Source organism: Sciurus carolinensis, chromosome 19 (assembly GCF_902686445.1).
Source record: "Sciurus carolinensis chromosome 19, mSciCar1.2, whole genome shotgun sequence".
Taxonomy (NCBI): Eukaryota; Metazoa; Chordata; class Mammalia; order Rodentia; family Sciuridae; genus Sciurus; species Sciurus carolinensis.
Window position 1 is genome coordinate 1,124,381 of NC_062231.1, and position 15,623 is coordinate 1,140,003.

Genomic DNA, 15,623 nt, shown 5'->3' on the forward strand with positions numbered 1-15,623 from the left:
TTGTGGAACTACTTCTTAATTATGTCTCCTTAGGGAAAGAACAAGTGCACCACACAACCAACAATGATATCTCTGGTCTAAAGTTAGATGAGATTTCTGGAGAAGAGTCTCCACAGGCAGGAATTGGAGATGGTCAAAATAGGTACAGGACAAATACCCAAGTATGGGGACTCCCATAAACCCTGTTCCAGGTATTTACCACTTGAATGACCTATATTCCCATCCCTAAAGAAATCTAGACTGTATTACACCCCCCCTTGCAACCTAGTAGGTGTAAATCTTCAGATTACATACTTGTATAAATAACAGAGAAAATAATTTCACATTGTTTTTAATGATTACTGGGTACTGAATATTTCATTTCTGGTGCTACCTACCCCAGGTAACTCATATACCAGTCATCTCTGCTGTATTCCTAGTTCTTTTACAAGACTTAAACTCTAACACCTTCATCAGGAATGTATTGGCCTAAACATGAGTGAGGGTTACTCAAACAAATGAGGTAAAAGTAGTCTACATATTTTACATGAACACCATAACATAAAAAAAATCTCTATAGTCCCATCGGGTAAGGAGAGTATTCTCACATGCCTTTAAAATATTCCAGTAAGTAATGTCATTTCTTGCAGCAGTTCAGTCTTTCAATGCTTGTGGAATGTGATGTGATTCAATAGTTTCTTCATTCTGCCATGATGCAGGAACAATGTATATGTGTCCTAATAAACTGCATCAGTATCATTGGACTGTTACAAGAATGCCACAGATGGGGTCAAACATAAATTTATTCGTGCTAATTCCAGAATCTGTATATCAAAGTGCTTGCTGGAATGATTTCCTTTCAGGTCCACTCTTCGACATCTATATTGCCATTTTTTTGTCTCTATGTTTGTATGCTAATTGTGTCTTTATTGCTGCTTTTTAAAGGAGATAAAGTGAATTGGATCATACATTACACCAATTAACTGGATTAAATTAATCATGTCTTTAGGAAACATATATTTAAGTAGAATCACAGTCTGAGGCACTAGGTATTTGGAACATTAATATATGAGATTTGGGGAGATGCACAATTCAGCTAATAACAAACTAGTCTTCTGGTGAAGACAGACTCCTGGGAAAGGGAATACTGAATGAAGGGATAAACACATGTAACATTTTAATAGCTACAGTCAGATTACATCACAGAAGGGTTGCTGAAGTTACATTGCCACAGAATGTCTGGTTGTAGCTACTTCTCTGCATCCAGGATTATCTGGGTGTTGGCATTTAAAAATTACTTTTCTTGGTTAATCTCTTGTCCATGTGGCAAACAAAATCTCTGTTCCATTATTTTTGCAGTTTCCCAACTGAAAAGCTTGAGTTGCTTTTCAGTTGATTTATCAGCCATTTAGATTTTTTTCTTCCCTAAGTCATACTCACATTTTGGGCCCTGTGTTTCACTTTCTTGCTCCCTGTAGTCTCCAAGCATTTGCCCCAATGAGGAACCTGGGTTGACATAGCTCTGATTCTAAAGAGTTCCCTTAAAGTGAAAATAGGATAAACATTAGTCTCTCAAGTCAAAGGGATCTCCTGGGATGTCTTCTCTAGGCTCTTTCTTTAAAATGGAGAGAAATAATATTTCTGTAGATGGAAATCCTCTATATCAGGAGCAAACCAGACTTTGAGATGCTTAGAATGAATTTGATATAGTTCTGTCCTGTGCAGTTCTCAGTAAAGACACATGTTGCTGAGAAGCCATTTCATACCTAGAAACCTGTGTTTTCTCATTTCTACTATTGTATGTTTTCAGAGGACTCAGTTGGATAATGTCTTTATGGGGGCTTTTGATTTATGTAGGTGCTGTGTTTCCACAGCTGACAAAACACTTTGAAGTTACTGTGTAGATACTGCTTAACCATTATCTGACACCTTATTAATTTTCTTTCAGAAACTTAAATCTTAAAATTTCATCATGGGCACTCATGTCATCCACAAGCCCAAAATACAATATGTCAACTCCTCCTGGTCTGAAATCCAGATTCCAATTCTATAATGTTTTATGGTACTGTTAATAATTATATATCTCTCCAGTCTTGGCCTCCCTTTTGATGTATACTCTCAACAAAAAAGAAAAAAAAAGATTCTGCTACATGCCTCTATAGCCCATGTCCCTCTTTGTTTTGAAATCATAGGGCTTTGTATTCCTTTACAGTCCTCTAGATCAACCTGTTCTATAATTAATAAACCCTGATTAATAATATCAATCTATATTTTGATATGTAAAGGGGTGTTGAGTTAAATTCTAGCTGGTGTTTGCCATAGATATAAACTGAAGCAAGATTCCCTGCATCCTGGAATGGAAACCCCAAGATGACACAGATATATGAGAATGTTCTGCTGAGTTATATAATATATAGGACTGAATTTTATATATGTATATCACAAATCCTGTGGGCTGGGGATATAGCTCAGCTGGTAGAGTGCTTGCCTTGCAAGCATAAGGCCCAGGGTTCAAATCCCCAGCACCACACACACACAAAAAAATCTTGCTTTTCTGATGAGAATAAAAAATTGCAAAAGCCTTCTGATATGGTGGAGGTTTTTTGGCTTTGGAGTCAGACACAGCTCATCATGAGTCTCAGCCCACCTGCTTATTAGTTGTGGAAGTTTGTCCACCAGAGGAAACAGATGTTACAGTCTGGCCATCAGGTCTAAGTCCAAATTGCCAAATAAGTTTGCATTTAATGTATTTAAACCATAGAGTCAAGACTGTGGAAGATTGCAGGCTATGTGACTTTAACCTCCTGGGCTCCCCCATCTTCTTTTTTATGCTGTCTGATATCTACAATGGGAAAGAACCTATGACCAGAATGAAGTGGGAAAGAATGATCTACTTTTGGACACTTCCTGGTTGCAGGTTCCTGCTCTCACTCAGGACCTTGTTTCTCCTATTTATGGAGTCTAAGGAGAAATATTAGTAGTCTAAGGAGAAATATCAACTCTAGCATATAAAGAGATAGACCAGGCCCTTTAAATCCCTGATGTCATGGGACTCATAGCTCTCAAATCTGGAATATAGCTACTGTTAACTGGGTTATGATGGAGTCAAACTTCAGGGTGTAGTTCTCAAAACACATATACTTCATTAGTAGTATTTTATTAGTCAGAGATGATATTCTGGATATGCTAGGTTATGTTATTAATATTAATTTCAACTGTTTCTTTTCATGTTATTAATGTGAATACTAGAAATATTTTAATTATCCTTGTGCCTTCCCTGTGTTTCCTTTGGACATTGTTGTTTTAGGGGGTTACTTCCCAGTTCAAAGATCAGTCTTTCTCCTAAACAAGAACAGAAAGCAGAAAAGTTAAATGGAATTTTATAGTAATTGTTATTATATTATTTTCATTCATGAATGATAAACAGGATATAACCCATAAACTGAAATGATCTTATTTGTAAGGTTAAAAGCAAATGTTCTGCTGGCTGGGCTAAATCCCACTTCGGGAAGAAAACCTTGCCTTAAAACAGAAGCAACCTGAGGCTCTGAGGTGTAATTCCCTGATCTCAAAATAAAAAAAAGAAAAAAGCTGCAACCAACAAACCTGTCATTCTGGCTTTATTAATGCCAGGATTGGATAATACTCCCTGTCACTCAAAAAAAAAAAAAAAAAAGACTCACTGAACTCAGACTCAGGGTGTAGGCTCTGAAGCCCTGTCCAATCAGGAGCACTTAGTGAGAACTATCCAATCCTGTGTGCAACCAGGGAAGAGGGGCGGGATTCCACAATCTGGCCAGGGATCTTTTACTCCTGAGTTCGCCATTTTTGTCATTCAGCTCCAGCCCTCACTCTCATTCTTTGGAGTCACGTTTTGCTCTACTGTGCGGGTGCTGAAGATCCCTAGGGACAGACCTGGGTCCTAGGTACCAGGAAATGGTGAGTGGGCAGTGGCATCGGGAACCTGGGGACGGAGACTGCGGGAGGGCGACTGTTGGAACCGTGGGACTGGCTGCGGCGGGAACAGGAGCTAGCAGACAGGGACTGGGGGCCGGGTCTTCCCAGATGCTGGTGATTGACTTGTGGGACGATTATCATAATCAAATCCCCATATCATTTCCCTGCAGGAGAGGAGCTGTGGTCTATAGGAATCTTGCTTCCTCCTGAGCTAACTTATTGTTCATTTTTACTTTCTTTTTCTTCATTTCCTTTTTTCTTTTTTTTTGTTACTGGAAGTTGGACCGAGGGATACTTTAACACTGAGCTATATCCGTGGTACTTTTTATTTTTGTTTTGATAAAGAATCTAGCTAAGTTGCTGAGATTGGCCTTGTTATGGTTTGATTTATCTAGACTTTTATATTGCAATGAAGTATATAATTTTTACATATGTATGGATTTATATATGGATTTTGTTTATATTGTGATTCCTTATTGTAATAGTATAGTTTCATAATATACATGAAAGTCAGGTATGATAAGTATTTCTTTTGCTCTTACAATTGAAAAATTTCTTGACTAATGTTATGTATAACTTTGTGGATGAATTTTAGAACATAATGCATTATTGCATTATAGTTATACGTAATATTTGGGTTCATTTTGACATAATCATACAAGTGCAGAATATAATTTGCTCCACTTCAGTACCCAGTAGTTTCCCTTTCCTTCTCCTACCTTCTCCTCTCTTTCATTTATTTATAGTTTTTTTAAATTATGGCTTTATAGATACACATTAAGGTAGAATTCACTGTGATATATTCATTTATGTACATAGCAAATTTGGTGGGAATATATTGTATTTTAATTTTGGGGAAAATTTTCATTTTTGTGATGATTAGTTTTATCATATACACATGGGATGTGTAATTGAGTCTTTTGTGAGCATCTGATGATTTTCATTTTCTTATTAAATCTATGTACATTCTTTTTTTTTTTTTTGTGGTGCTGAGGATTTGAACCCAGGGCCTCGTGCTTGCAAGGCAAGCACTCTACCAACTGAGCTATATCCCCAGCCCAAATCTATGTACATTCTTTCTGAACATGTATACGTGTGAAATATCAGTGCATATTACACCTACATAAAATTAAACATGGTGTTCTATACTATTTTAAAAAGTGGATATACTATGACCAAAATGTGACTGACCCTTAGTGACCAGTGTTCCCTCAGGTTATTATTTATCTCTTCCAAGATGTACCATCCCGCTGGGTTACAAGTGTTTGGATGAATACTATTGTGTTTTTACATGTCATCATAGTCACATATGCTGTCATTTCAGTAAGTCTCTGTGATGGAGAGTATCATATCTTCAATAGCAAAACAGTTTCCACAATTAGATAACTTAAACTCTTCTCAAGTTTATGAGCATTCTTTTATTTTATTATCCTCATCAATACTATTTGATTTTGTCTATGACAAAATTTTATTTTATATTTCTCTAAAGTTGTTGAACATTTTATGATTATTGAACATTTAGATATTCCCTGTATAAATTGGCAGTTCAAGACTCTTGTTTGCATTTCTTTGTAGTTTCTGGCTTCAAAGATAAGAAAATGAATCCAAAAAGGCAGATAGAATTTGATTTCAAGGAAAAAAAACGGTATTAAGTATTTTAAAAAATTATTTGCCTTGTGGGATCTCTTGGTCCACCAAACAACTGAGATGGGTTTTTCTGGAGATCAGTTTCAGATAACTTGATCTCCTTTTTTGTAACATGGTAGGCTTATATCATCAAGCAGTATCCTGCCAGAATATCACTGAGTGTTGTTGGATCCAGTGGACTTACAACATGTGCAGGGATTTTAACCAACGGGTTAAAATGTCACTGACAGAAAAAGCAAGAGGAACAAAATGTGGCTGAGGATGAAAGGGGGCTAGGTGCGGTTAGTGTTCTAACCACAGTATCCAGATTCAGGGCCTGAGAACCTCTCACATAGGCAACGTAAACATCTTTCCACCTCATGTTCCCAACATTGCCTTTTTTCTTCCCCTGAGTAAGTAATGTAGGTTTCTTTTCTGCTTTATATTGGAGGTTATTTCAAATATCTTTGGAAATTCTAACAGGAAGAATATATAAGGAAAATCTGTCTTCCCTGTGGCCATAGGAAAATGAATATATTTTCTCAAAATCATTTGTAAGTAAATTGTTGAATGGCACATTCAGTAAAACATCCACTCTTCTTCCTTGAAGGTTTTTTTTTCCTTAATATTTTTGACAGTGAATCATGCATTCTATTATCTGAATTTTGGAGTTTAATACAAAATCATATGGGATAAGAACTAGCAAATCCTAGAAATATTCATAAATGATTGTTTACTGAATGATATGTTGTGACAGTAGGAACAAAAGAACATTTATTTTTTTAGAAATAGTTACATAATTTTTCTTTTCAATTTCTTATAAACCTTATAGATTTCTTTCTTTCCTGAGTCATACTCAGATTCTGGGTCTGTGTTGTGCTTTTTTGCACCTTGTAACCTACAAGCATTTACCCTCTAAAGAATCTGGGTTGATAGCTGTTTCTGAAGAATTTCTTAATATGAGACAAGGAAAAATATTTTTGTTACCCCTGGAATGTCTTCTCTAGGCACTTTCTTCAAAATGGAGAAAAAATAATATTTCTCCAGATTGACATCCCCTATGTCAGGAACAAACCAGCTTTGAGGAACTTTGAAGGGATTTTATACAGTTCTGTCTCTGGGTAGTTTTGGGGTGCTGCCAAGTTGCCATTTAATGTCCAGAAACCTGAATTGTCTCATCTCTACAATGAGAATAATTTTAGAGGACAGAGATGGATAATGCTCTTATGGAGGCTACTAATACATGTATATAGGCACCCATGTCATCCACATTCCCAAATATAAAAGATTGAATCTTTCTTGTCTGAATAACAGGTTCCAATTCTCTGGTGGTTCAAGGTGGTGCAACTAATTTTGTTTCTCCTTGTCTTTCTTTTACTCTGTGTCCCCAGTAAAAGTGTTCTCTGCTCCATGCCTCTATTGCCCATGTTCAGCTATGTTTAGAAAATGATTTAGAAACCTGTATTATTTGCTAATTGGTAAAGAAGGGTTCAGATTACTTCTGGCTGCTATCTTGTTACAAACTGAACCAGAACTTCTCCAGGTCCTGGAGAGGGAGTCCCATAACCAATCAGGTATATGAAATGTGCATATTTTATATATATATATATATATATATATATATATATATATACACACACATATATAAAAATATAAGCATATTATATATATATATACACACACACACACACACACACACATATACATGGACATAGATGCAGACAAATCTCTTGCCTGCATTTCTTTTAGGTGAGGAATACAATACCTTACCAATATTTCTTTTCTTTTCAGGTTCAAAAAACAGGAGAGATACTGCCCTGGAAGCAGGGAGTTTTAACAAGAAAGTTTCCAGAAGCAGACTTTTTCCTACCCAATGCTGGTCATGCTGGTCATGGTCCATTCCATTCCAGATAGCAGACAGCAAGCAAAATATATATATATATACATATGTATATATATGTATGTATTAGTATGTACACACACACACACACACACACAATACTTCTTTTTTGAAAAAGTGTCACTAACCAAGTACTAAATTAACAAGAAAAGTTGTATGAGTTATGTGGTATAGTGGAGGTATTTGTATTTGGTCTTTTAAATTAGATGCTTTGTGTGTGTGTGTGTGTGTGTGTGTGTGTGTGTGTATACTGGAGATTGAACACCCAGGGGGACTTAACCACTGAGTCACATCCCCAACACATTTTATGTTTTATTTAGTAACAGGGCCTTGCTGAGTTTCTGAGGCTGACTTTGAACTTGCAATCCTCCTACCTCAGCTTCCCAAGCTACTGAGATTACAGGTGTGTGCCACGATGCCTGGCAACACAATTCATCTCAATTCCAAGCCCACTTGCTTATTGAGAGGCTTTCATCATAAGAAGAAAAAAATGTCATAGACTGGACATTAGGTCTAAGGCCAAATTGCAAAAGAAGTTTGCCTTTAATGAATTTAAATAATAAACTCCAAGCTTTGTATCTGAACACATGAGCCACAACTACTGCAAAGAACTGAATTCTTTACTTATAACTTATAAAAGAGTGATCAGGACCTCCTGAGGTCAGGGGAATCATAGCTTTCAAATTTTGAATATGGTTCTGTGAACTGAGATATTCTGAAGGCTTGACATAGTTTTAGAGAGTGCTGTTCCAAAAATATATATACTTCACTGGTAATATTTTATTGGTCACATAATGGTAATATTCACATAATGGATATGTTGGATTATGTTATTAAACTCAATTTCTACTACTTATTTTTTATGTGAATACTAGAAAAATTTTAATTACCCTTGAAACTCATATATTTTCATTGAATATTACTGCCTTAGGGGATTCCTTCCCAGTTTAATGTTCAATCTGTTTTCTCACAAAAGAGAGCAGGGAAGTTAAATAAAATTTTATAGAATTGTCACTTTACTATTTCCAACCATAAATAATATATAGACATATATAATCCACAAATTGAAAAGGCCTTATATGTAAGGTTAAATGCAAATGTCTTACTGACTGGAATGGACCCCACTTCTCCAAGAAGATCTTGCCTTAAATTGGCTGCAGCCTGAGGTTCTGGATTTCAATTCCCAGTACCTCAAAAGAAAAAAGCTACAGCAAGAACCTGTCATTGTGACCTCATTCATTTATGCATTTGATGTCACTTCCTCTTACTTAGAAAACTCACTAGACTCAAACTGATTATGTTAAAACATAAGGCCTGTCTATTCCAGAGCCCTTAGGTAAGCATCATCTCATCCAGCACACGGGCAGTAAAGAGGAGCAGACTTTGACCATCTGGTGTGGCTTTTGTCTCTGGAGCCTGCCAGTGTTGGTATCCATCTTTAGGCTCCTTCTTTTATGTTCAGGGGACCTGGTTTGCTCTGCCATGCAGGTGCTGGAAGATCTGATAGAAAGAAAACAGGTCCCCTCCAAAGTCAGTAAAAGGTGAGTGAAACTGAGGGGTGAGGCTGTTTGAAACTGGCTGCACTGATTATGGTGGAAACTGGCAATTGCAGATTGAAATCCCTGTTGTAGTCTCTAGTCTGCAGTCCTGGGTCCTCCTCTGAGGCAGGTCAGCACTGAATCCCCACTAGACAGTCAAATGGGGCATATGTCAGCAGTAGACTCTTGAAGTCCTGTCCTATCCCTGCGGAATATCTGCAGGCCCTACCTGAAGTCTTAACTGAGCACATATGTGGCAACATTCCAGCACCTTCCCAGATAGTGTGATGGATTGTGAAGCAGGATGATCATCAGATTCACAACTCCATGTATTGTTTTCATGCATAAGAGGGGCTGTGGTCTATAGGGCTTTCAGTTCTTTCTTCCTCCTGAACTTTTTTTTTTTTTCTTGGGGTAAATATGGTACTGTGGATTGAATCCAGAGGTCCTTTACCACTGAGCTACATCCCTGGTACTTTTTATTTTGAGAAGTTTGATGAGTCTGCCCTTGAACTCATGCCCCAGTCTCCTCAGTTCCTGGGATTCCAGATGTGTGCCAACCTGCCTGGATCCTCCTGAATGCTCTAAATATATGGGAAGCAAAATATCAAATTCAGAACCTTGTCTTCCAACCTAAACTGTTATATATATATATATATATATATATATATATATATATCAACAAAATCCTAAAATTACAGCTCTCTCTCCACAATCCTAGTGACAACTTCCCCTCTTCTGAGTATAATCAATTATTTTTCCCATATTATGTTTCAAATGAGCACAGTAGTTTTATAATGTTTTACAAAGAACTGGATGGAACTTTTTAAAGAATTTGTTCTCTGACTGGGTGCAGTGGCACTTGCCTATAATTCCAGACACTCAGGTGACTAAGTCAGGAAGATTGCAATTTCAAAGTCAGGAATTTAGGTAGACCATGGGCAAGTTAGAAAGACCTGTCTGAACGTTTTAAAACAAGGGCTGGTTATCTAGCGCAGATTAAACATGCCCCTGTGTAAAATCCCCAGTACCATAGAAAAAATCAAAACCGAAGGTTCATTGTTTGTTTATGAGCATTACACATGTAGAAAAGGATAGAAGAATCACTTGACCTTTGAAAAAATATGTGTTTTTATTCTCCCTTTGTCTCTCCAAGGCCAGAAAACTTTCTGCTGAGAGTACCCCTTGTGGAATTTGTCAGAGGGCTCTCATTCCCTTCTCTGATAGTTTTCTGGCACTGTGTTTCAGAACAGTCTGATAGGAGGATCCACAACTGGCACATCAACTGTCTCTTGAGAGTCTAGTGAATATCAGTATTTGGGTCTTATCCTGTTACAGAGCAGTCTAAATTTAGGGGGGATAGTTTCTCAGGGAAGTAGCTGAGTGCCCTAAAGCTGGGAGAAATCTCCTTGTGTACCAAAAGGCACTTCAATTGTTTCCTTATCTGGGCTACTGTGAATACTGCAACAATGAAGATGAGAATGCAACCATTTATTTAACATACTGATTTCAACTACTTTGGAAATGCACCAAGAAATTATTATCATGTTAGTTTTTAAAGATCTTTAAACTTCCAATGCTTTAAAAAATGACTACTAAATTCATATTCTAGCACAGTGTGAAAGTGTTTCTTCCATATCCACATAAATGGATATTATTCTCCAACAGTTGTGCTCAGACTGCAGGTCTTATATTTCACTGTCACACAAAATTCCTGATGCAAGTTTGTTAGAATCAGGCTGCCTTATACTCAGTGGAAGAAGGTGATGTAAAACTATTTTAGAAATAAACAGGAATCTGTGCTTTGAAGTCTTTTTCTTCATTCCTGGTAGGTTTGCACACCAATGTGAAGCCACTCCTTTGTGATTTAGGGAGATATGCATATGTCAGTTGCCATTACTCCCAAAGCTTGGAAGTTTAGGATGTAGTCCTTTGAATGGAAAAAATTGAGGTTGGGACAAATTCCTTACAGAAAGAATTAGTTCTGGAGTTATTAGTGAGGTGAGCTGTGGGAGAGGAAAGTGCTGAACTACCATTTGGTCTGCCAGTTAGGAACTCTGTTTCCCCTGTTAACTCTTTGATGCTGGCTAGTTAGAAGTTCAACTGTTAGCAAAAGCAGTTTGCAGAGTATGTTGGCAAATCCTTTTAGGGATAAACTGGAACCTTACAACTTAACTCCTCTTCTTCATGGATTTGGCATGGCCATAGACAAACCACCCTTTTTCTCTGGTCTTGATACTCATGTATATCTAGTCTTTTCTTCTGTGTGCACAAGTTAATTAAAATTTGAACTACAGGCAATTTAAAGTTAATATGCTATATTTATGACCCCAGTCTTCCCCTACTAAGGGAAACACTGGATTTGGGTATTCTGTCCCAGTTATATGGTACATTCCTCAAGGAAGGCTAAAGCTAATTTTTTCAACTTATCTGATGGTAGAGTTTTTTGTTGTTTTGTCCAATGTCTATTCCTCTAATTCATTTATAACCTTAACAGGGACTCATAATATTAATTTGGTGTATCCATGAATGGAGGAAGTCAGGAGGCTCATATTCTGGTATACTTTTAAAATCACCCCTCTTAATATCTGCTTTTTGGGGGTGCTGTGGCATAATTCCAGTGTCATACAATCTGCACATAAACCCTACCAGTGATCTGTGACTCTTGTTCTAACATCTACCTTTTGGTTGAGTTGTATCATTTATTCACCTTAAATACTTTTCTTGATATGGTTGGATTTATGTAGGTGCTTTTATTACACTTAACAATAAAAAATGATATGTACATACATATGGATTTACCTAGGGAATTTTCTGTATTATGATTTCTTTGTCTTTAAAATACTGCAATAAATATTATAATTTTACAATATATATTAGTTTCAGGTAATGATAGCTGGTGCTTTTCTTTCTTTTTTTTTTTTTTTTTTTTTGCGGTGCTGGGGATTGAACCCAGGGGCCTTGTGCTTTTGAGGCAAGCACTCTACCAACTGAGCTATATCCCCAGCCCTAGCTGGTGCTTTTGATCTCATATTTTGGAGAGTTCTTGGCTAATTTCAAGTATATTTAGCCTTCCAGGAGAATTTTACAAGTTTTTGCTTTGGTTTCTTTATTAATTAAAATTAAAGCATGGCTGGGTGCTGTGGTGCATGCCTGTAATCCAAGTGACTTGGGAGACTGAGGCAGGAGGAATGTGAGTTCAAAGTCAGCCTCAGCAAAAGTGAGGTGCTAAGCAATTCATGCAATTCATAGAGATCCTGTCTCAAAAAAAATAAAAGTTCAAAAGTAAAGCAGGGTAAAATTTTGTCAGAGTATTTTTATAGTTTTACTTTGGGAAAATTGTCATCTTTATAATGTTGTATTTTATCATCTATCCATAGGATGTATAATTGATTCTTTTATGTGCTTCTCTGTATTTTTATTTTCTCAAATTCTGCACATTTCCTTTTTTAATATGTTTATATGTGAAATGCAACATTCATGTGGCATCTATATAAAACATACATGGTGTTTTATAGTATTTGTCAAACTGGATGTAATATAACAAAAAATGTGTCTGTCTTCTAGAAAACATTATTTCCCACAGTTTATAATTTATTTCTTCCTAACTGTAAATCCTCTTTAATCATGCCCCTGGGTTTCAACTCTGGAGGATTATGGCTATATCCTCATATGTGCTCTAATTTTACTGTCTATCTGGTGGGGCTGTAACATGTGTGTTCAATAGCAAAATAGTTTCTACAAATAAAATCAGCATAATCTCCATCTCCCTTTATGAGAATGCATTTATTCACATGTTCATCAATACTATATAATTTTGTGTATATGATATGATTTTATTTTACATTACCATATTTCTAAAGATGTTGAGTTTTTATGATTATTGAAGACTTAGATATCTTCTATTTAAAGTGGCTGTTCTAGTCTCTTGCTTGCTTTTGCAGTCTGTTTGACATGTGAGGCAGATAGTTTCTTTCACTGTCAGTTCTTGTACCATTTAATGGAATCATTTGACGAATAGAATTTTTATTCTAGCATTATAAAGTTTATAAATTTAAAATATTATTTTGTGTAACTTTGTAAGGAAATAACTGATATTTGTTGTTCTTTTTCCCTTTTGAAAGATTGGGGATTGAAACCAGGAAGTCCTATTACTGAGCTATATTCTTAGCTCTTTTTAAAATTTTATTTTCAGACAGGGTTTTGCTCGGTTGACCTTAAAATTATGATCCTCCTGCCTTAGTCTCCAGAGTACTGGATATTTCAGATGTGCACCACCACATGCATCCTATCTCACTCTTCCTTATGTCAACTTTTGAATATATTTTCTTTTATATTTCAATATTATTTATTCATAATTCTTATATTTAGTGTTTGGCATGTGAAAATGATTTTTTATGTGGCATGAGTGAAGGGGGATGATAGCATTTCTATTATCACACAGATGTCCCAACATACTAGCTACTTTTTTGGAAAGAATTCCATTTTTATTTTTCCTGGTACTGCAATCTCTATGATTTTTCACTGTCTCAATGGCAAGGGACAAAAATCTTAAGATTTTTGTCTTGCTTTCCACCATTTATTCATTTCATCATGTGGTCACTGACTACTATAACTTCATAACATCAATCATGTGTGGCATCATGTGTTTTGGTCAGTGGTAGGCTTCCTGTCAGCAAATAGCTTAGCCATGTTGTAGTTTGTACCATCTAGATTCTTGTCATTACACTCAGTTATTTGGAAAATGGCAGAATCATGTTTGAATGAATTTTCCATAATGTATTACCATCAAGTGAGACATCACTATATCTATACATATCTGTGCAATTACATAACATATAATTGATATGTTTTACTTGTTGAATTTACCAGAGCTTTTCAATTTTATTTGCTTTTCAATATTTATTTGGTACTGTGCATTGAACCTAGGGGTACTTAACCACTGAACCACATCCCCAGCCATTTTTTTATATTTAATTTAGAGTCAGGGTCACACTGAGTTTCTAAGTGACTTGCTAATGTACTGAAGCTCGATGCAAACTTGAGATCCTCCTGATTCAGCCTCCTGAGTCACTGGGATTACAGGTGTGCACTACACCTGACTCATTTGCTTTTTAAAAGTACCAACATTGATATTGGTGATTCTCTTTTTAGTATGTTCAATTTTAATATCTTCTAATTTTGCTCTTTTGCTTAGGATTTTCTTTCCTCTACTCTTATCTTTATAAAATTTACTTTTCCAAACTATTGAGATGGATGATGTGCTAATAAATTCTTAGTCATTTTGTGGCTTACTAATTTATGTCTTTATGTTTCCTTTTTAACCTCAGTTTTAGATGCATTCCACTTTTTTACAGCCTTTATGGAGGCTTAATTGGCACCAACAACCTGTATATATCTTAGGTATATAGTTTTGTTTTCTGGCATTTGTACATACCATGAAACCATCACCAAAATCAATAAAATTTTTATAGTCATTTCTACAGTGTTTTCCCTTAAATTCTCCCTTTGATTTCCCTCACAACCTTTTATATAATAAATTTGATCTTATTGAACACAGCAAGAACAGGCAAATATAAAAATTATAGAGATCATTGAATTACCACAAAGAAAATGTACTACTGCATACATTAATAAATAGAACATTAAATGATGCCCTGACAATCTCTTTATGCTCTTTCCCTCTTGATACCTCTCCATAATTCCCAATGGTGAGTGCTCTTTTGATTTTCTAAATACTATTTTGATTTTCTATATACTATTTATTCTTTAAAAAAAAACAAAAGAGCAAACAATAAAACAGAAGTGTTTCTCCCTCTTAATGTATTGATACAAAAAGGGGAGGAGAAGGAGGAGGAGAAGAAGCTGTGGGCTTGCTTCTAACCCTGACCCCACCCAGCCTGCTGTTTTTCTTTTTTTCTTTTTGCGGTACTGGGGATCAAACTCAGGGCCTTGTGCTTGAGCAGCAAGCACTCTACCAGCTGAGCTCTCTCCCAAGCCTACCTGCTGCTTTTTGGTTGGAGAGGATGTGAGGTAAATCTAGAGATGAAGAAGGAGAGGGCTGGGGCAGAATGTGAGACTGGGGGCTACTAAGAGAGGCTACCAGAGTATAAGTGGTAGGAGGGAGAAAAAGAACAAGGAAGGGGAGAAGGGCAATTGGGGACCAGTGGGAAGCTCAAATGGAGCAGGCCAGAAGGTGTAACAATGGTAGAATGATCAGGGAGTGTAAGCATCTAGACAGGTAGAAATAAGAAGGCTGGAGTGAAAAAAGAATGGCATCTTTGGTGCAGTTCTTCAAGCTACAAGCAGGTAAAATGTTCACACATTGATTTTTTCACACTCTCACTTCCGAAGAGACATCCCATTCCACATCCATTGGAAGTGTTTTTCTTCTGTCACACCAATTTCTGATTTCTACCAATTGGAATTCACTTTATATTTTTTCTCCTCTTCTTCCTGCTACTTATTCCCCTCTCCATCCTCAGCAGCTTCTTTTTCAGCCTCAGTCCTCTTCTCATCCTCTTCTACCACTTCCTTTTTTTTTGCTCTTTCCAGCTTTCCTTATCCTTCATTTTCTTCCTATTATTCTTGAGATCTTTGGCATTAAATAGACTACTGCCTCA

At 36.4% G+C, this 15,623-nt stretch overlaps 1 protein-coding gene across 1 annotated transcript in view; it reads left to right on the forward strand.

Annotated features, from left to right (window-relative positions):
- The first annotated feature begins 3,838 nt into the window (after window positions 1-3,838).
- The window catches only part of LOC124971027 (zinc finger protein 260-like), a 76,572-nt gene continuing 64,787 nt past the window's right edge, over window positions 3,839-15,623 (forward strand). Inside the window, exon 1 of the mRNA XM_047534711.1 lies at window positions 3,839-3,918. Within this exon, the coding sequence (XP_047390667.1) occupies window positions 3,916-3,918 (3 nt within the window). The 5' untranslated portion in view covers window positions 3,839-3,915. The remainder of the gene's footprint in view (window positions 3,919-15,623) is intronic.